Source organism: Stegodyphus dumicola, chromosome 5, assembly GCF_044657685.1.
Source record: "Stegodyphus dumicola isolate Sdum_Otavi_A_Nest chromosome 5, ASM4465768v1".
Classification (NCBI taxonomy): domain Eukaryota; kingdom Metazoa; phylum Arthropoda; class Arachnida; order Araneae; family Eresidae; genus Stegodyphus; species Stegodyphus dumicola.
In genome coordinates, this window is record NC_140772.1 from 83,441,125 (window position 1) to 83,463,813 (window position 22,689).

Genomic DNA, 22,689 nt, shown 5'->3' on the forward strand with positions numbered 1-22,689 from the left:
CAAGGGTGAGTAAGAAATCACTTACTCATTAAAGGGGAAGGTTCCGAGAAGGCCGAAGGGAAGGTTCCGAGAAGGCCTGGGATATTTTTGCCATAAATAAGTACGATGTTAGCAAATTTAACGTTTAGCTCAGTTTTGTGAACATTTTTATTTTCTTTGCTTTACGCTTAAAAAAAAAACACTTTGTGCGGCAGGCGCGGATAATTCGCCCCGCGGATAATCGAGAGTGTACTGTATATGTGATGTACCAGCTTTTGTCCGGAATAAATTGATTGGTGAAGAATCATAGGTGTAGTCGTAGCTCAAATTATCAGACGATAAGTTTAAAAAACCGGATCCATTTATTATTATTCAGGAGAAATAGCAGTTACAAAAAATCAGATCTCCGAAGTAAATAAAAAAGAACTACTAATAACTTTTTGCATGAAGTTTACTGCATCGTTACATTAAAGAAAAGATCCCGAAATTCCTTTGCGAGTCCATTTATAGCCTCTGGAAAGGCGGAGCTTCCAAGAAATGACGTCAGCCTAGTCAGTCATTCCATTTCGCTTTAAATATCTCCAGAACATTCTATAACTGTACGTGTAGAAAAGGCGGGAAACACAACTTGACTACGGGGCTGTAGATTTTATTCCACGTACTTTCACATAAGAGACTGTAAGAGCATAAAGTTATAATAAGAGCATAAAGTTAGAATTTTAAGTGTATTTTTGACTATGGAAATTTATTATTACATATACTCGCATATATTAGACTCGTATTGTTAATTATATATATATATATATATATATATATATATAATTAACAAGCTAGGTAGTTAATACAATACTGTAAGATCAATTTGGTCTAAATAATTTTTTGCGCAATATGCTGCAAAAAGAACAGAGCATGGCTAATCTCTATTTTACAAAAATGTTTTAACAGATTCACCATTTTTTGGGCTAAAAATAACTGGCTAACATCAATTGATCCTACGATATCGTGCCAGGATTTCATGAAGAACACTAAATTGAAATAAATAAAATATTTAAAATGTTGCCATTAGTTACAATGAAAAAAAATGCAACAAGCAAAAAAAAGTTTTGGCAAAAGCAAAAAGTTTTTTTTATTTCTCTAGATAGGAAAAGCTCTGTGAACTGCTCTTTTTATTACAAAATTAACTGCTTATTTATTTAAAGTCTTAAATTATTATTTTGATGAAAAGGGGTATTTTAAAGAATAACAGGAATATATTATTTTAAAATACAGTAAAAATGCTTTTCAGTTTAATTCTCTTAATTTTATACAATAATCTAATAAGCTGCAGAAAATACTGTATAAACGAAATGAAAAGCTGAATCGGAAAGAGTTTTGTATCATAAATGATGAACAATTGGGGAAGGGAGTGAATTTGTTGTAGATCCCTTGGTATTTTCCCCTCAAAAACAAGCCTTACTGCTATTTTATAAATAAAAGCTTTTTATATCTACAGTATATCGTTTCTAAATCTTAAAATATCGTCTGCCGTGAGTATTTATCTCTCGCACATTATGTCTCAGAAGGTCGTTATTTTTACGCTTCTAAAAGTTTAAAAACATAACACTGAAGTATAAATTTTAGTCTTCAATTACTGGCTTTTATTGGATATATATGTAAGTACTATTTTAGTCACAATTAGAAATAACACTAAAATACTAAAGTCGTTTTTTAATTAATATTTTTATTCGCAAAGTATTGTTTCCATTGTATTTCGCAATAAATTATCAAAACACATTTAATTTCTATTTCATACTACGATTTATTATATCATACCATCTATCAATTCTTCAAATCAGCTATTTTAAGTATTTTTTAGTACATTTAGTAAGTGAAACCAAATTTTTATCTTCAGTAATTTGAATTCTTAAATTATTATACAAAGTGTATATTTGTATTAATTATTATACAAAGGTTGTTCGCACATTTTTTAGACTATTTTCATTATATTTACAGAAATATTTTACCTAGAATATGTGTTTTAAATGTTCTATTTGATAACTCTTATTCTTCATTATCTTTATAACAATTTTTCCATTTGAAATCAACTTTGACTTTTTTCCCTTTATTTTTATTACTTATCTATTGTAGCTTTAGATATCGAAAAACTATGCCTTTCACGGCATTTTTTAATATTTGGATACGAATAATTTTCTTCGGAAAGATACAAACGTAGCCTTCCATCCACTGCTTCGTTAAAAGTACCATTTTGCATTAAAACAAAACTGTCAAGCAGCAGAAGGTAATTTATACATTCAAAAATAAAGTTGCAGTTAAAAAAAAAATTCCAAGCAGACTTTTTTTTTTTTTTTTTTTTTTTTTGTATGTTCCATAGAATTTATTAAAGTTAAGAGAATAACACGCAAATCTTTTTTAAAATGCGCAAGTCTCCTTTTCTTCTCGCTGTTACCATTGCAGAAAATATTTATTGCAGAAGTCTAACTTTGAAATGAGATCATTTGAAAAGCAACATTTTAACATTTACATTTAATTTCGAAAACTTTGCAATAATCATTGTAGATTTCCCATCACGAAGAATACTGACTGGAAACATATCTTTAAGCATTAATAACACTTAAGGAAAGAAACATTCACTTAAAAATGCATCTTAATTTGATCTCTGTTGTAACTGATTTCAATATCATATCCTTTTTATTTCACAGAGGCATCCAAATGGCTGAATGTGAGTTTTTTTCGATAAATTTGGGCGAAAATTCAATAGCTGATGTAGAACTGCTTATTATGTTTAATGGTCAAACTGTCAAATTTCGCTGTCAAAAGGATGTTTTAGCAAGAATGAGCAATTTCTTTAAAAATGAATTTTTACAATCAAGCAAGAATTCTATAACAATTTCAAATATTCAGCCGGATATAATTTCTACCATATTGCGGTAAGTTTTATTATATATTGATTTTTTTTTTTTTTTCTTTTTAGAAGGCCAGCGAATTTTTAAGGACAATGGAGAAAAAATGTAAAAAGGGAGAAAAAAAATGAATCAAGGCGATTGAATCATTATTACTCATATATACGAAATTTATTCAGGGTCTATATTTAAGTCTATATTCGAAATGTATTCAGGGTCTATATATAAGCCATATTCAGGGTCTGCGCTACAGCCGGTGCGGCTGCCCCGGTCGGCAAAATTTTTTTAAATTCCACCAGAGGAGGGGGCAAAATGCCTTGCGTCGGCACCCCACATTAATTACACTCTGCAATATTTAAAGAAACGGCTCTAGGAATAATTTGCGAAACCTCTTTGGATATTTGCTCTAGGAACAATTTGCGAGACTGAAAAAGTTACCATTTTGTCAATGGAAGCATTCGAGTCGAGATGGAAAGTTTTGCTTCAAAAATATATAAGAGGAAGAACCGGCGCAAAAATATTTAGAATTTAAGAAGGCATCGGGTGGCAGAATTTTAAAGCCGTAGATATCATACAGGATAGCAAAAAGTCTAAATCCTAAAGTCAAAAGTCAAGGTTATATGATAAACATCTAAAAATAATTTTAAAAATTGTGATAAATCCCTGTAAGCTTTTCATGAAATCTAAGCAGTTTTGCATTCCGAAAATATTATAACCAGAGGCATACAAACATCGGAACATGCAAAGGAAAAGAAGGCACCGTTTCCATTAGTGCAAAGTGCTAACGCGTAGCGTGCTTATAAGAACGGCATTCGAAGACTAATGACCGTTACATCAGCGTTGGGTTTGCGCCATACGAAAGTTCGGTCATAAGTTGCGTTTATTGCCACCAGATCCCTCTGTATTTAACTTGCAGGATTCAAGCTCAACATACTCTGCAGTCCAAAAGTTAAGGAGCTGCATGTTTTTCAAAGCTCATCATTACAAAAATGTCAGTAACATTTAAATTCACAGTTTATATGCATGATAGTAACGAAACTTGAGAAAATATATGCAAAAACAATAGCTACCACTTTTATTTTATGGAAATGAATACTTATTTAGAAGTTGGAGAAAATTCAAGAATTTTAAGTTTTGTTCACGAGTATTGATCTTCAATTGTTATTAGCAATTTCATTGGCAATATCCAGGGGAGTCTATAAGTAACTAGGAGAAGTCGTACGCTCGATGCGTTGAGATTGCGGGCGATCAGATGGGTAGAAATGGGGATGTCACAAGCTGATGCTTCTAGACATCTCAATGTCTCTCGTAGTGTGGTCCAACAACTATGGAATCAGTTTGAATACGAGGATTATGTTTCTAGAAGACATGTTCCAGGGAGCCCAAGAGTTACAACACCTGAGAGAGACAGTTATTTAGCTCTTTTGGCCGAAGGAAGAGCAACATTACTATGCCTCAGCTCGTGGCAGATAATTTAAAAGCAACAGAAACAAGAATCTCAGCTACTACAGTGTGCAGACGCCTGCACAATACAGTTCTATGCAAGACGACCAGTTGTTTGTGTCCCCTTGGCTGAGAACACAAAGGTGCTCGTTTATATTGGGCAAGAGAATACGTCTCCTGGACCAGTCAACAATAGGCGTCTGTTCTCTTCACAGAGTCCAGGTTCACACTGGAAAGTGATTCAGGTCATTAGCTGGATATGGAGGGAACAACACACCAGATACAACCAATCCCACTAAATTTCTCGTTGGTTACACTGACTTGCTTGTATTCCATGGAGGAACTTTGGGTACATCTGACAAACTGGAAATGCTGGCAGGCGCAGTAAAAAAAAGTATAACGATTCTTAGTATTTCTTTATTTTATTGCAATCGTAAGCATCATAAACAATACCCTACATTAAAAAGGTAATTAAAAATTCAAAATAGTTGCATTTAATGCGATTTTTGGCATTGCATGTATAGTATATAGCGAACAGTCGCGGGCCCAAAAATAGCTCCCAAAAATCTAGAACGGGGTTACGAACCCCTGTCCTAGATCAATATGTTCGCCCATATGCCGCTGCTATTGGTCTTGGATTTCTTCTGATGGACGGTAATGCGTGACCGCACCGAGCTCGGCTTACTGAAGAATATTTTGAAGGTCACGAAAATGGAATGGCCAACTCAATCCTCAGACCTGAATCCGATAGGGCATGTTTGAAACTATCTTGGGAGACAGGTTGCTGCTTTACGTTCTTTTCCAAGGTCGTTCTTGAACAACGATTACTCCGTGTCTGGTCGTAGCTTCCCATTTCATTAACCGACAATTTAAATGACAGCACGAAACGTCTCTGCGACCAATGTATTGCAGCTAGAGGTGGACACAATTCTTATTAGAACCTGTTTTTGTAACGTCACCACCGCAGTTTTCCTCAAAAAACTGGATTTCTCTGCCAAGAGTGCAATTTTTTGTTGTAATTCATGTTTGTGCTGAACATTAGAAACATTCTTTGTCGCATTCATTAGTAAACGTGTCGTCTAAATCTCTTGTTCGTATATTGCTTCATTTTCGAATTAGACGCAAAAAAAACATGCTGTTGTTAACTTTTGGAGGGCAGTGTGCTTAAAATCGATTTGGTTTAATACTGGTATATGGTACACACGGGATTTGGCGATATTATGATGAGCAGTAAAGCTTCATTTTGGTGTTGCCGACAATTTTCAAAATCACTTCAAGGCTGTACCGTAGACTAGGATTTTAACCTCGAATTTATTTTAAGCTTATAACTTCTGCTTATGAAAGAAAGTGTAATCTGCAAGGTTTGAAGTTATATTACTGTAAATAATCTAACAGCCTAACAAAGCACGAACTTGTACGCCATGTAATATTTTATGTAACATAACAGTACGTAACTAAACTCTACTGTTAATGCTTAAAAATAGCTGGTCCTTTAAAACTGCAGAGCAACTATAACGAAAGGTTTACAACACTTGCACAACATTTACTATTCCTTTCAATGTATATAATTGACTGCCACGTCAGACTGTACATTTCAAAAATATACCCAAATCTTCAGAGAAAACGGATAATATGTAACATATATTATTTTAGAGATAATTCCATAAACCTTGAATTAGTGTTATAAATTTCAACTAAAAAGGAGAATATAATACAAAATTTTAGCATCAATTTCTTCATAGCTAGATAATTACATATATATAATAAATTATCACTTACCAAAAAATTACTACCAGCACTAAGATTCTTCTCAATAAATTTAACGCACGACATAAAAGACTTAAAATACATCCCCGGAAATATAATAACAGGTTTGCCAATCTCTATGTACTACCAAAATTTCATAAGTCTCCGATAAAATTCAGGTTCATAGCTAATAGTACCAGAAGTTATCTTAAAGAAATAGATTATCTTTTTGAACAAAAACTTCGCCTAATACGTGACCTAATTAATAACTATGATTTTAAGGATCAGAACTGCAACTGGATGATTTCAAGTAACGAACTAGTTCTGAAAACTCTAAATTCACTTAAAATAGACCATACCCAATGCTACGACTTTGAAAACCTCTATACTACTTTACCACCTGAAGAAATATTTACAAGCTTACTTGCTCTTCCAGATTTATTTCCGCAAATTTCTACAATAATAAGCAACGAAAAATGGCAACTTTTTCTCTCAAGCGTGCTTTTCAATAATTTTATTCAATTTAACAATAGCATCTTTAAACAAATACAGGGAATTCCAATGGGAGGTAATTTTTCAAGTTCTGTCTGTGAATTATTCCTTTTTACAAAAGAATTGACCTTTGTCCGTTCACTCAGTAAAGAAGAACATAAATTTTACCAACACATTTATCGATATATTGATGATGTCATTGCATTTAACAACTACACAAAATAGAAGTTGCTAATATCTACCCTACATGCTTAAAACTAAATAATACGAATACAGTGCAACATAATGTAGTCTACCTTGATTTACATATTATTGATTACAATTTTATAAAAGTTTGCGACAAAAGAAGAGAATTTAATTTTTCAACACTAAAATTAACCAACTGGAATTCAAATATTTCCAAAAGAGTCATTCTTAACACAATTTATTCACAGCTACTCAGAATAAAAAGAATTTGCAATACAACAAAACACCTTCAAGAAGAAATACTATACTTCGTAACTATTTTGAAAAATAACCGAATTCCTCACAAAATAATTAAAAATACCTTAAAAAAAGCTGGCATTACCCTTACCAATTTTTAGATTTTTTGACTAAGATAGTGATATTTTATACTTAAATAAGCCCAATGAGACGGTATAAAGTGGATGGTTGATTCTGAGAATCTAATGTAAAAATGTACAGATAATTCTTGTCACTACATTTTCTTTCCTCCAAAACATTTTGGCACAATACTTTTAATACTATTGTTTAAATAGTTTTAAATTACTTTGATGGCCAATTTTACTACTTTTATTAACAAATGAGGCCTTTTCGTTTTCCATTGTAGCTTGATCGCCCTCTAGTTTGAAGAATTGCGACTTTTATTAAAAAAATGACTGCTTTTTCCATTTTACTCTTACTTTTGTGGCCATGTTAAGTAATTTTAGCCATTTTCACTTTTAGAAAATGTTTTATTCTTCAAACAACTTGACTGACGCCATTTTGAAATCTTTCCACGTCTTTCCGAGTCTTCCGACCCCCCCTTTCAGCTTTCTTTCATAATGGAGAAGACTGCATAGCCACAGGTCTGTTTTTTATGTTTCTTTTACAACAAATTTTGCTTGGTCTTAGCAAGACCCACTGTGTTTGTTTTCATTTAAATTTAATTTTAGATTTCTAAAATTTATAAAGGTTTAATTCTTTAAGCTTGCAGGTACAGCCCGTACGTTATTGTATATTTTGACTAATAGCAGACCGCTATTTATTTTTATTTTAATTATTGCTGTACATCGGAGTTGCATTTACATTTTTTTTACACCTTAATGTGTCATTTTGTGCGGACGCGTCGGAAATTTGGAACAGAGAATTGAGACTAAAAATTTTTTTTAAACAATTCATCTAATTAATTAAAAATTTTGTAACGCAAAAGTTTCAATTGTCTGTTTAGGCGAAACGCGTAATGGAGTTAGCTTGGTTCGACGTTTAATTAGAAATTTCCCTTGAAAAGCCAGATTGGACTTCGAATTGAGCTAATTTACCATTTTCCGCTCTTTATATTTCTATATTTTTATGTTTTTTGTTTGTTTTATTTGTTTTAACTAGTTCCATCGATTTGTTTTTTATGTTTTTTACTTTTCACTTATCACATCGATAGGTATTTTACTGTATTTTTTGCCATTGCTAGTTTCCAACGATTAGTATTTTACTGTGTTGAATATATTTTACAGTCTATTTCGCGTGTAGCCTAATTTTTCACCCTTCAATGACATTGTTTTTTAATAATTTTTCACCCTTCAATGACATTGTTTTTTAAAAAATGTGTTGAACTTTTTCTTGGAGCCACAGCTCCTGGTAACTTTTTGGCGAGCTCTCTACAATTTCTCATTTCCTTAATTTTGCAGCATATGGCGCAAAAAAATTTTTTTAGACCAAATTGGTCTTTCAGTATTGTAATTACTTCCTAGCTTGTTAATTATATATATATATATACTATATATATAAATCTTGTTGCGTGCGTACGAGTTCGTAATTGTTTGAATGCACAAGTCGATAGAAAGTTAATAAAATTTATTCATATCCCAAGAAATAAGACAAAAATTCTGAAATTTCCTCAGAGTTATTCATACATTATCGCAATATCTCACAGTAGTTATATTTTAAACTACTAAAACGTTTTACAGAACACAATTTAAAGTAGAGAAAGCTTATCTGAATTCGCTACAATCAACAATGTGATAAGGTCGCATAAAGGAAGAAGAAACTGAAGATTAATATGGACAAGGATGTCTCGAGAATATAAGATGAATATTATTATTATTTAACTTTCGAATACGTTTTAAATAGTTGTTAAGTTCAATTAATTGTTTAAAAACAACATAATTATGTTGGCGTTGTTTCAAACGCAAGCTTGAGAGCCACGTATTGCTCTCGCACGTAAAATGTAGAGATTGAAAAGTTTTAAAAAAAAAAAAAAAAAAAGAGGTTTGTTTCTTGTTGATTGTACGTAGCCTTTTATTTTGGGCGTTTAATAAAATTTTCATGCGGTCTTCCATCAGAGTTTTCATTGGAGTTCAACACCACACCTTTGAAGCATTAACACCACACCACACCACAGCTGTAAATATTAAAACTGGAGGCAGCATTTAGGGATGTTTCTGAGAGTAAATTTAGGAACGGGCGGTGCTACTTGCGGTAGACGGTTGCACGGATTTTGGCGATTTTTTACTTCCTTGTACGAAGTAAAAAGGAAGTATTGTAATCGCGAAAAGTTTCAGGCAGCATATTTCAACGAAAATATCCATATCGACCGCTATCGAAGGCAATATAATGATGTTTTTGCGTAATATCTTTACGTAAGGACAGAATAAAATACTCTTTTTGTCCAAAAAAATTATAAAACTGCTTTAAAATGAATTCTGAAAAGAATTTTTCTTGGCGTCTGTATGCACGTATGTACGTACGTACGTACGTACATACGTGCATACATATCGTACGTATCTCGCATAACTCAAAAACGAGTAGCCTCAGAACGTTGAAATTTTCTATATATGACTGCTATAGCATGTAGATGTGCACCTCGTATTTTGGTTGCAATCGGCCTAGTCAAACGTATATAAATATATATATATATATATCCACTCTGTTACCCGGCTCAGTGATCTCAGTTTCTTTACTCTTATATGTTTGTAAGTTGTACATTTTTTGCTTTAAAAAAGATTCAATTATGTTGTTCTTATCTTCCGGTTAAGGTTTTTATGTCTTTAGTGAATCTGGACGCAATATTTTTAGAATTATCAACAATTTTAAAGTTGTTTAAGTGCAGCTAAGCCTAATAATTTTTTTGATGGCGGCCATTGCTTGTTTACATTTGAAACAGAAGAATAGTGGATTTGTTGCCAATCTAGAGAAACTTAGCTTCGCAACAAGAAAGATAACGCCTTCATTTATTATTGCGAATTAAATCATGCTTAATCCTTTCTGGAATTTTTTCCAGGAAATAAGTGTTTAAAATTTACTTCGTAATTTTTAATACAGATACTTTGAGTTTTTATGTATTTTTGCCTTGTCGCGAAGTGAGAACTGAATTAATTGAATGAGAAATACTCAATCGTCTGTGAAAAACGGTTTTTTTTTTTTTTTTTTTTTTTTTTGTTTTTGTTTTGTTTGCTTAATTTCTTTTATACATCGTTCTAGCTTTATTATTGTATTTGAATAGAACATCTGGCAACGATTAGATAATTCTTTAAATGATATAAATTTTGTGTATTCTGTGTTATAATATGAACGAAATATAATACTGTTAAGTGAACTTAGCGCTAGAGTGTCGCTACGGTAAACAAATTGAGTGAATTTTAAAGAATGCATTTAGTCTATTGTGGTTTATGCGCTGTCGGCGCAGACTAAATGCAAGTAGATTTAATTCAATCCAATAAGTTTAAATGAAATGTAAGGGAAAATGCGTATAATTTAATATTCCGTACAAGAAAATCATATGGTGTACACATCAGTTTTTTTTTTTTTTTTTTTTTTTTTTTTTTTTTTTTTTTGCTTGTGATACGACCTATGGTAAACCCATTGCTGGACAAGTTATTTATGGTAACCGATACCTTATTGTCATTTTATTTAAAAAATAATGCGTTTGATTATGCATAAATTCCATGTTTTAAATATAATTTATGGCTTCCAAATATTAAAAATCAGTTTACTTTTGACACTTTTATCTGCTCTTGAATGTCTACATTAAGTTTTCTAAACCACGGGTTGTATCAAAATAAAGTACTTTGGAAGTAGATTTAAGCAAAATAAGTATATTTTGCAGAAGATTCATAAGTATGTATTACAGAAATTTAAATACTATTCGTATTGGAAGTCTATAACTTTAAAATACATATTTACAAATGTTTGATATGTGCATAATTGGTTATATGGTACTTATTCCCATACTCCTTGATAGAGCACTCTAGCTGATGTGTTTGTATAATATCTGCAATACACATAACAATTTCACTGGTATCTTGTTTGCAGATCAGATATAATATTGGCTACAAATACTTAAATATTTTCATTTACTATTTTATGGAGATCATCAGACCAGCTAAGCTGAGCAAAATGTGTCCAAAATCGCGTTTGTTAAGATATAAACCTAACTATCACTGTTCAGCAGTCTTACCACTCATGGGTTCTTTTTCGGATGATTATGAACTGCATTGTATCTACTAATATATAATACAGTATAAAGATCTTCACATTTTACATTCCTCATGTTATGCTACTGACATTTTTTTCTGAAAATCTATTTCTTAAATGCATTAATTCTTCACACACGTTATGTTTGTAAAAGTGTTGCACCTAGTCTTCTTTGAGGAAATATTATTTTGGAAATGAAATATAAATCAAATACTTTAATTGAACTTTAATTGATTCAAATATAAAAATTGGAAGACTTCCCTAACATATTATATACTGTTACGAAATGTCCAGGCGCGGTAAGATAACTTTCCCGCAAAGCTGTTTTAGGGTTGCCATAAAATGTCAAGGGAAGGCAGGGTTGCCACATTTGGCGAGCAATCGCCCATTTGGTAACAAACTCGGCGATTTACCATGGACGGATGGAGAACCTTCTGGAACGATTTCTTACCGGTTTAGCCCAGAATGTTCTCGAACACAAGCCGAAAGCTATATAAACCCTGATGGTCCTCAGTCAGTTAGTGTCTGTGCTTCATCGAGTGGGAGAGAGTGTGTGTGTGCCTCGTCTAGAGTGCGAGTTAGTTAGTATCGAGTTGGTGTCTCGTCTAGCGAGTCAATCCTTGCGGAGTCGATCGAGTTGACAGCCGGGCAGCGAGTGCCGAGTCGTCGAGTGCACCGAAGGAGTCTGTTAGTGTACCGCGGCTAGTGCATCGTCGAGAGAACGTGTTGATCTCCGGGAACGACTGAACAGAAGAGTCGGGAGCTGTGCTCATGTGTCGTCGAGTGCATCGCGAGTTGTAGCGTGGAGAGTCTCGAGAGTACGTGGAGTTCCAAGAACGACCAAGCAGAGTCGGGTGCTTTGCAGGAAGCTATCTCCACCGTTATTGCCTGACAGTGCTGTGCCGCTGATCGTGTCAGCGTGTTTATAGTAGTTCATCGACGACTGTAAAAAGTGACTTTGGAGCTGTCCTGATTAATATTGGCTAAATAAAGTGTGTTTCGATACTTCACCAAGTGTCGTCGTTATTCACTACAAATCTATGAACTCCGTACGAACGTGAAGGAAGAAAATAACGTAACAACTGGTGTCAGAAGAAAGAAAAACGTAACAATACGTTTCTTATGTGATGAAATTAGGAGAGAATTCCAGATTTTATTAGATAAACACAACAATTTAAAAATTTATATATCAAACTTTAGTATATTTATATACAATATATTTGAAATTTGTGCTATCAATTTATTCAATGTGTTACATTTCTTAACAAATATCACACAAAAATGTAATACATTTGTGATGTTGCGTGGCCCCAACTTGCCCGCAACAATAGTAGTGACTGCTATGAACTGGAAAGTACACAAACTCTTAAGAAGGGTTTAATTCCCTTTTTATTCCACTTTAGAAGTTACAGATGAGTTCACCTGACGCTCACAAACTACGCCGACCCGGCGGTTAAATAAAAATAAGAAAGTACAACTAAAAATGAATAATAACAAGTCACTACCTACGAGGCTCTATAAACGTGACTAACTTAACCGCGTTCTAAGATACAACTGAGATTTCAGCACCTTTCTGAATAAGAAGTTGAAAGATTCAACTAACTGCCGAAGTAGGCACACAGGTCGAAACGCGCGGTACTTAAATTTCTACCTAGCAACCTTCACGCTCGTGAATCAAGAAAGCACACTTACAAACTCGTTTCCCTCCTATTTAACTCAAAATACTTCTGCTACAAATTTGAATACTCTGCGCGTTCTACTAAAATTTACATACTCTGGCATTGGCAATTCCAGGGGAAAGTAAAGGCTTGAAAGGAAAAATAGCTTAAAATAAATGTTAGTTAAAATAAATATAAACCCTACATTTGCTGCTGCCAGAATTTGGTAAACTTAGAAGCAGGTCCTAGAAACGACCTGTTGAAAAGTATCCACATTCTGAACTAAAACTGAAGAGCCTCGTTTACATAAAACAAACTGTTTTCTCAAAAATTAGAATAAATTTCTGTAGATACATAATTTTACCATCTCTTCTTACAGGAACCTTTCCTGGTCTTCAGCAATCAATCTTTTCCTTTCCTTCCAGCATCTGGAAGGAATAAGTATCAGTATCTTCTAAATACATTATGATTTACACTTTCTTAACACTGAATAAAGTTTTCGTTTTTGATCGTTTTATTTTCCTTAATTAACTGCTTAATTCACATTCATTCAAGTATTCAAACATGAATTTAACTTTACCCTGGCTCTCCACCATGTGTGGTGTAAAACGAGAATATTCGTGTCTTAGTATTACAACACTTCCCCTAACCACAATGATTTGTTAGAATTCCAACAACCAAATAGATACACCTTAATCGACATACTGAAACTCGATGAGCTATGTTTAACATTCTTAAAATTCAAGTGTAGGTGGAGAACCCTACAAAACACATTCATTGTAACTTCCCCCTCATTCATCTTTAGACATGCAGGCTTTCGCTCTAAGCATGATTTTATCTACAGTTTAATACTTAAATTTGAATTCATTTCTTTCGAGTATTTACTTTTAGCATCTAAAATTTTATGCTTCTAGATTAAATTCTACTTTTACCCAACTTTCAAGTATTTACTTATATTTACAACATTCTAATACATATGATTTTTACAATTTACCATACAATGAGTAAGATAAAAATAAAATTTTTACTTCACGCTTTCTTCGCCAAGCTGGCGGCACTGAAACTAAATTTCTCATTAATACAAGAATACGAAGTTATTTTACTTTCGGCCAATTTTGGCTTTAACATAACAGAATTAGTCTTTCGACCAACAGGAACTGCTTGTTCTTATTTTATACTTAAAGAAAATAATACTTTTGCCTTAGCTAAATAAAGTAAAACAAAACTAAGTCTCAACCGAGACAATTTGACTTCCGTCAAAACATAGAACTTCGTACTTAGGCATAACATTTCGGAACAAAAGAAAAAAATAGAAGATTTTAACTTATTAATTCAGAAGTCAAACAACAAAAATCAGCGTTATATTTACCAAATTTTCACAGGACTAGTTTCGATGGTTTTACCGAACCACCATCTTCAACTGCAAAACCGCAAATTAAGACTTGTGTCTTAATTTTAACTTATCTTTGAGTTTTCGATGATTGGAACTCCGACATCCTCTTCTGGCAGAACTGCTCCCACGTTATGGAATTCATAGAAGTCAATCGTCTCCTTTGGGTTCTTTGAGTTTCGTCCATGGTGATTTTTCTTTTTCGCCCTCTGTACGCCGGTCTCTTGAAGTGGTAGTCTTCGGGTTCCTGTCTTTTCCGTTTGGCCCCTGGATGGCTGGTCTTGGCGGCCTCCGGTCTGGAATCGTGCTTGAATTTCTTCTGTTGGTGGTGGTCTTTTCGTTCCTCTTTCTGTCTTTTTGTTCTCGTGAACGGCGGCCTTGTTTGCTCCTGACTATCTGGCCCTGGAAGTGGTTTCCTCGACGAAGAATTTCTACTGCGGGACGTTGTAACTGGTCTTTTCCTCTTTACCAAAGATTCTTTTCACGGCGGCGTTGATTCAGTGGCGTAGCGACAGGGGGGCAAAGGGGTGCATGATGCCCCGGGCGCCGCTCGTAGAGGGGCGCCAAATAGTCTCCAAACAAGATTTTCCGGAAAATTTCAGTTTTTATTTTGTTCGATTTCTGGAAAATATATTTAAAATTAATAACTATTGTAATATAATTAATTATTTATTTTCTTGATTTGTATGATAAAATGTTTAATAAAATGTTTGCAGTACATCAACCAAAACGTTCTTTCTGACCATTTTATTTCTCCAAAGTAGAGATATATTTTTATTTTTTTAAACGAAATACACGCATATCTCTCGCTTTTTATTTTAAAACGATAACACGACCTTCTCCCGAATTTCTCAAACATATCTAGTTTCCAAAATCCGATTCCATAATCTGGAAATGACATTTTGGGAAAATCCTAACGCTTCCGCTACAATGGATTGCATTTGACTCTCCTGTAAACGACTGATGGCCTTCTAGTCTACTGATTCTACTAAGTCATCTTGCTGAGACATCGGACTGACTGCTGCAAACAGTCAACTCTTGTCAAGTGTTTTTAATCTCCTACTACAAAAGGAATGCTGCAGGTCGCTTTTCACTCCTTATCTTAAACTCATAGTTTTCGACGTCACAGACTAAATTTGCATATTCCCAATTTTTTAAACGTTATAATTTCCCTTTATAATCTCTTCTATTTCCTTTTGTTCAAATATGTTATCGATTATATGCTTTTCATACGGAACCCACAATATCCCCTAATTGCTTTGAGCAGTGAATGTTACTTCATGACGTTACTCCGCAGTAGAAAAGAAACGGAACCTAAAATCCCACTACAGATCTATAGAGAAAATGTTTTTCGAATCCTAAGAGTCGCACTTTAAATACTACTTACTATTTCGTTATCAAATGCTAGCTATGAACGTTCGTTCAGCAAGTTAAAATAAATTTTCACATATTTACAATCAACGATGGGCCAAGATCCCCTAAGTCATCTAGCATTTTTAAGTGTGGAAAGAGAAAAATTTGAAAGGATCGACTTTGATGAAGTAAATGATAAATTTGCTTCATCCAAGGTAAGAAAAATGTATACATAGTAATTAATTGTATTCATGTATTATATTATTATTAATAAATATAAGTGCCCGACCATGTCGAGGTGTACGTGATTGAAGCGAGATGAGAGCAAATTAAAATTTTTAAGTTGGCTGGTGGTGTGTCTGACAATTTTAGATCTTTGGCACTCCAAGCACAAACGTGTCCGGTTGGCTATGTCCTTTTGCGTGCTAGGCCATACGAAACGTTGCTGTATCAGTTTCCTCGAAGCCTTGATGCCAGGATGTGACAGACGATGTAACTGACTAAAAATGGCGAAACCTGGAGGGAACATAAAGTCGAAATCTTGAATCCTGAACATCACAATAAAGTGATTTTCCAGGTGACAGCTGCATAGGCTGCAAGTTGAGATTGGTGGAAGATTTGCTTTTCAAGAGGGTTTGTAGTTCTGAATCCCGATGTTGTTCATCCGCAAGGGCAGCAAAGTTTATTGGCGAAGGAACGGCTAGTTGTTCAATACGAGACAAGGTGTCTGCAACAATATTCTGCGAACCCTCAATATAACGGTTATCTTTTGATATATATTGCTCCTAGCATATGTCGAAAATATTTGACAGCTTCATAAATTCCTAATAATTCGCGATCGTGAGTGCTGTATCTGGTTTGTGCTGGTAAGAGTTTTTTAGAAAAATATGAAAATGGTCTCCATAATTCTTGATCTTTCTGTTGTAAAACTGCTCCTATACCTGTTGTTGATGCATCATCGTGTATAGACATTAGGTTATTTTTTGGAAGCAGAAGATATGAAAAATATGCAACGGCCTTCGCCGAGAATCGAACCGCGGACCTCTGGAGTACCGGCCCAGCGTGCAGAACCACTACACCACAAAGGCACGCTAGGAAAGCGGGAGGAATACCTTATAAACGTAGAGTGATAATTGTTTAGATGCGGAAGGATACTGCAAATTTGGTGCCGAAATTAAATCATTTTTGCATTTTTGGAACGCTTCGCGAGATTCTGTGGTCCAGGTTATATAACACGTTTATCGTTTTTCTTGCTTCCAACCGAAAAAGAATTTAGATGTGCTTGTATGGTCGCTGCATGAGGTAAGAAACGTCGATAAAAATTGAGCATGGCAAGATTCTTAAGTCCTTCACTGAAGATGGTTCGGGTATATCGTGGATAGCGGTGACTCTATCTGGAAGGGGTCGAACGCCATCAGCGGAAATTTCATGACCAAGAAAGGATACTCTTGGTTGGCCAAAAACGCATTTGGAAGGATTAAGACTGACATCGTACCTTTGAAAACGTTCAAAAACTGTTCTCAAATGTGATAGGTGTTCTTGCTCTGAAGAGGAGGTGATTAAGACGTTATCAAAATAAGGTACACAAAAGTCGAGGCAGATTAACACCTGATTCATGAAGCGTTGAAACGTTTGAGCAGCATTGCAGCAGTTTTTGGAATATCAGCTGGGTTAACGGGCACTTGGTGATACGCCCGCTCAAGATCAAGGGTTGTAAAAATAGCTTTTCCGTTTGAAACTTGCATACAGTCTTGAATGTGCTAGACTGGGTAACGATCAGGAATTGTAGCTGCATTTAACCGACGATAATGGCCACACGGGCGCCAGTTATCATTTCGTTTCCGAACTAGATGGAGCGGACTGGCCCATTAACTTTCTGAAGGACGGCAAATTCCCTGTTCCATCATGTATTGAAATTCCTCTTTGGCGGCTTTTAGCTTGTCCGCGGTAAGCGTCTTGGTTCAGCTGCAATTGGAGGTTCGGTAGTTTCAATATAATGTAGTACATCGTGTCTGGATTTGGAACTACCCATAACTGGGCGCGTGTTTGTAGAGAATTCTCTGAGAAGTTGACGCCATGGGGAGTTACCCGAAATCAGTTTAATGCTCAAATCTTGACTATTGTGAATTACTCCCGGATAAGTTAAGTTGGTTGTGGAATCTATCAAACGGCGATTCTTAAGATCGACAAGCAAAGAAAATTTTTGAAAAACGTCAGCGCCACTAATAGGACTTGAAATGAATGGCCATTGGGTGTTGCGACGCAATCCTAAATCAACAGATATCAGGCGTTCACCAAAAATTTGAATAGGAGTTCCATTTTCTACATAAAGTTATAGCTTGGTAAGGTTCTTTTGTTCGTGAAAATGTGGTGGAACGACAGAAACATCAGTCTCGGTGTCTACAAGAAACCTTAAGCCCGAATTCTTTTCGATGACGAAAAGGCGTGCAAAATTCTGGCCGCTGTCGTTCACAACTTCGAGCAACGGCCCTTCTCGTTTCCCTGGTCGTTATAACTACACAGTGGGTGGCATTTGTTTGCCTTGTTTCCAAATTTGTGGTGGTAAAAACAAATAGCCGTGTTACGAATACTCGGCTTTCATAACGTTTCCTCAGTGGGCTACGACGTGTATTTCGACCACGGGATGTGGAGCGGTTGCGCTGAAAAGGTTCAGCTTGGATGGCTACTAACTGAGCAACCTATTTGGACAAATCATCAATTTGAGCCTGTAACGCCACAGTACCTGGACCAGGAGCCTGCACTGCGGGTATTTGCGCTGGAATGGCCAACTTGTGAATTTCATCAGCGATTTCGGGAAGATTTTTAAGTGGCTCTCTACTGGCCGCTAAAATGGTTTGCATGTTAAATGGGAGTCTATGTATCCATAATGTTTTAAGAATGTTATCCGTTAGGTTACCGGTGGCTAAGTCTGACATTTTAGACAGCAATTGAGAAGGCCTCCTATCACCCAATCGTAAATCGTGCAACAACTGCTTGATTCTGTCTATGATTCTTCACAAACAAAAATTAATATTTTTTAAAGATTTGTATTTGTCCGTCGCCGGTGAATTCAAAATTATTTCACGAGCTGATTGCAGCACCTCTGATTCTAACACGGAGATCGCTGTATAAAATTGAGTTTCGTCGGCAGTAATGTGACTTAACTGCGCATCCAATTGAATGAACCATAACGATGGGTCTCGGCGACAAAAAGGTGATGGCTTAACTGCCACTCGCGCCAATTGTGAATCGTTGTCAACCACTTTATATCAATCAAATACGCACAATAATAATATGTATAGAAAAATAATCAACATGTTTATAGTGACACAGTTTCTTGGTAAAATCAGAGAAATTGGCGGCTCAAATGCTGTAGACGATACATATATCCACTGAAATTATGACAGAAATATGTTGACTCACCGGAATGCGGCACAACGCTTTAAATGACAGGTGAAATGTCTTACTTGCATCTCATCACACTGGATAACTTACTGCTGCTCAGAATTTTGACATATGAACTCCATATTCGTGCAACATTGAAGGTTGCTATTCGTAATAAGTACGTGTCACCAATTATGATAGTACAATTTTTTGAGACAGATCATTAAATACTTATAGCAATTGAATAGAATAAATATTATTTTGTTCTTTGTTGCTATGGGTTACCACACTGGCAGAGTTGAGTTGTAGTAGGCAAGTTGCTACATATCTATTTATCTATAATGTATATTAAACTTTTAATTGTTTAAAACCTTCACTTTTTAAAAACACTTATAACACCTTTTGAACTAATTCTAGATCATCGTATATCTGATTTTTCCGCCGACACAGATGCATTTCCGAATCCATGGATAGTGTAGTTAGGTAGTGACTATTCTTAATATATTTTTGAGTATTTTATGGCAGATTCAGCATTTTATTATTATTTGCATTATTTTCTTATTACGAATATATTCTATACATTATATTACTGAAATTTTTTATTGTGGGGGGGCGCCAAAAAGGTATTTTGCCCCGGGCGCCAGTCATGCTTGCTACGCCACTGCGTTGATTTCTTGTATTTCTTAAATGCTGGAGTCTGAACATTTTCCTTTCTTCTTTTCGGGACCGTAGCATGACTTGTAGAAGGGCTAGGTTCCTCTCCTGTTCTCTGCTGCTTGGGTGGTGGAGAGGGTGGCGTTACTTCTGGACCTTCCACTTCTTTTGCGCTTGAGTCCACTTGCTGGATGGCTTGGCTTTCATGGTCATTCAAATGGCTAAGGTCGACTTGTTGTTCCACTGGCTCCACCACCCTCCGATCCATTTCCAGCATAATAGAATTTTTCTGAAAATTCATTTTGGCCTTCGCGGCCTTTAAAAACTCCATGCCTAAAATAAGTGAACTTTGCAAATTTTTTACCACAAAAATTAATACTTTAAGGCTTTTATTTTTTACCTGTATTTGTAATGATAATTTCCCAATACATTGACAAGTTTGTCCTTGCGCTGCTATGATTTCTGTGTTTTTATTTTTAAATAATCGTAACCTATTAAAATTCTTCTTAAAAAATGTATCACTCATAAAGTTACCTTCTGCCCCTGTATCGATGAGGGCTTCTACTGGTACATCGCCAACCAGGACTTGTATAATCGGTAATTGTGAGTTCTTTACCACGACCGTATTTAGGTATCTTCTTGAGGATTTTTTCGAAACTTCCGGGGTCTGGACCCTCGCTTTTACAGGCCCCTCTACTCGTTTAAAACTTTCCTTTCAACTTCTGCCTTCTGGGTACGCGGACGGTTGCTTTCAAATTTCCTTTTTGGGCCTTGACCTTCGAGCTTCGATGAGTTAGCTTGATAGCTCTTTCCGCATTAAGAGCGATTTGTGTTTCTGGTCTGTTTATTTGAGGCTTGCCTTCGGAGACCTTGAGAATACGATGCCCCTCTAGCTTTTTCCGCTATTCTGCGATTTTGGAACTTAACCGCCAACTCGAAGAGTTTCTGCAAAGTGCTTGGGTTTCGAATTTCGACGTAATCTTGAACAGCAGGTAGTAATCTTGGTAACATTATTTCAATAATCTCCGCGTCGGTTTCTTCCCATACAGCATGTTTATCAGCTTAACTTTTCGCAGAATGAAGTCCGTCAAATCTTCTATATTACGTTGATAAAAACTATACAGTTCGGCTTCTAGCTTTGCTCGGTCTTTCACTATGGGGAAGGCCTTTAATAAGGATTTTTTGAAATTTTCAAAGGTATATGTTTGGCCCCCGAGTTCCCCTAATAAAAATTTGCCTATATTCTTCCACCATAGCGAGGCCTGTCCTCTCAGTGCAGACGTGGCAATGGCAACATTTTGTCTTTCAGGCACAAGGTATAGCTGGAAATGATTTTCGAGACCTTCTAAGAATATCGCCACCGAACCTTTTCCGTCGAAATTGACGTTTGGCTTGATTGATGCTCTCATCGTCTGGACCAGGTATCCAAATCCTTCTAATTGGTTTGCCATTTCTTGCTGTTGGACTTGTACAGGAGCTTCCATCCAGTTTTCGGCCATTTCAGTTCGAAAAGTGTTCGGGCGCCAATGTGATGTTGCGTGGCCCCAACTTGCCCGCATCAATAGTAGTGACTGCTATGAACTGGAACGTACACAAACTCTTAAGAAGGGTTTAATTCCCTTTTTATTCCACGTTAGAAGTTACAGATGCGTTCACTTGACGCTCACAAACTACGCCGACCCGGCGGTTAAATAAAAATAAGAAAGTACAACTAAAAATGAATAATAACAAGTCACTACCTACGAGGCTCTATAAACGTGACTAACTTAACCGCGTTCTAAGATACAACTGAGATTTCAGCACCTTTCTGAATAAGAAGTTGAAAGATTCAACTAACTGCCGAAGTAGGCACACCGGGCCGAAACGCGCGGTTCTTAAATTTCTACCTAGCAACCTTCACGCTCGTGAATCAAAAAAGCACACTTACAAACTCGTTTCCCTTCTATTTAAACTCAACTTACTTCAGCTAAAATTTGAATACTCTGCGCGTTCTACTAAAATTTACATACTCTGGCATTGGCAATTCCAGGGGAAAGTAAGGCTTGACAGGAAAGATAGTTTAAAATAAATGTTAGTTAAAATAAATATAAACCCTACATTTGCCGCTGCCAGAATTTGGTAAACTTGGAAGCAGGTCCTAGAAACGACCTGTTGAAAAAGTTTCCATATTCTGATCTAAAACTCAAGAGCTCCGTTTACATAAAACAAACTGTTTCCTATAAAATTACAATCATTTCTGTAGATGAATAAATTACCATATCTTCTTACAGGATCCTTTCTGGTCTTCAGCAATCAATCTTTTCTCTTCCTTCCAGCATCTGGAAGGAATAAGTATCAGTATCTTCTAAATACTTTATGATTTACACTTTCGTAACACTGGATAAAGTTTTCGTTTTCGATCCTTTTATTTGTAAAATGGACGTCTGGTACAAACCTGTTGCTGCATGCGTAAGGGTTCGTACATTAACATATTGAATGCACAAGTCGATAAAATTGACTGAATGCACAAGTCGGAGAAAAGTTGATAAAATTTATTCTTATCCCAAGAAATAAAATAAAATGCTCAAATTTCCTCAGAGATATTCGTACAATATCATAATATATCATAGAAGTTATATTTTAAACTACTAAAACGTTAAAAGAACACAATTCAAAGCAGAAAAAGCTAATCCGATCTCACCGCGAATTCGCTACAATCAGTAACAAGAACTAGTAAACAACTGAATTGAGTGTGATAAAGTCGCATAAAGGAAGAATAAACTGAAGATTAATATGGACAAGTATGTCTCGAGAGCATAAGATGAATATTATTATTATTAACTTCCGAATACGTTTTTAATAGTTGTTAAGTTGAATTAATTGTTTTAAAAATAATATTAATATGTTGGCATTGTTTCAAACGCAGGCTCGAGAGCCACGTATTGCTCTCGCACGTAAAATGTAGAGAATTTGAATTTGTTTGAAAAAAATAGGAAGATATAGGTTTTTTTCTTGTTGATTGTATGTAGCCTTTTATTTTAGG

The 22,689-nt window shown here is 35.2% G+C and overlaps 1 protein-coding gene across 2 annotated transcripts in view; it reads left to right on the plus strand.

Annotated features, from left to right (window-relative positions):
* The first annotated feature begins 1,425 nt into the window (after positions 1-1,425).
* LOC146997153 (uncharacterized) overlaps positions 1,426-22,689 on the plus strand; it is a 55,272-nt gene continuing 34,008 nt past the window's right edge. Inside the window, exons 1-3 of one of the 2 annotated variants that reach the window (XR_015041155.1) lie at positions 1,426-1,631; positions 2,679-2,906; positions 7,506-7,627. Coding sequence is in view for 1 of the 2 variants with exons in the window: in XM_085816828.1 (XP_085672954.1) it covers positions 2,689-2,906 (218 nt within the window). In the remaining variant the exon portion in view is untranslated. Of the gene's footprint in view, positions 1,632-2,678; positions 2,907-7,505; positions 7,628-22,689 lie in introns of those variants that run through there. The other variant, XM_085816828.1, reaches the window with a different exon arrangement.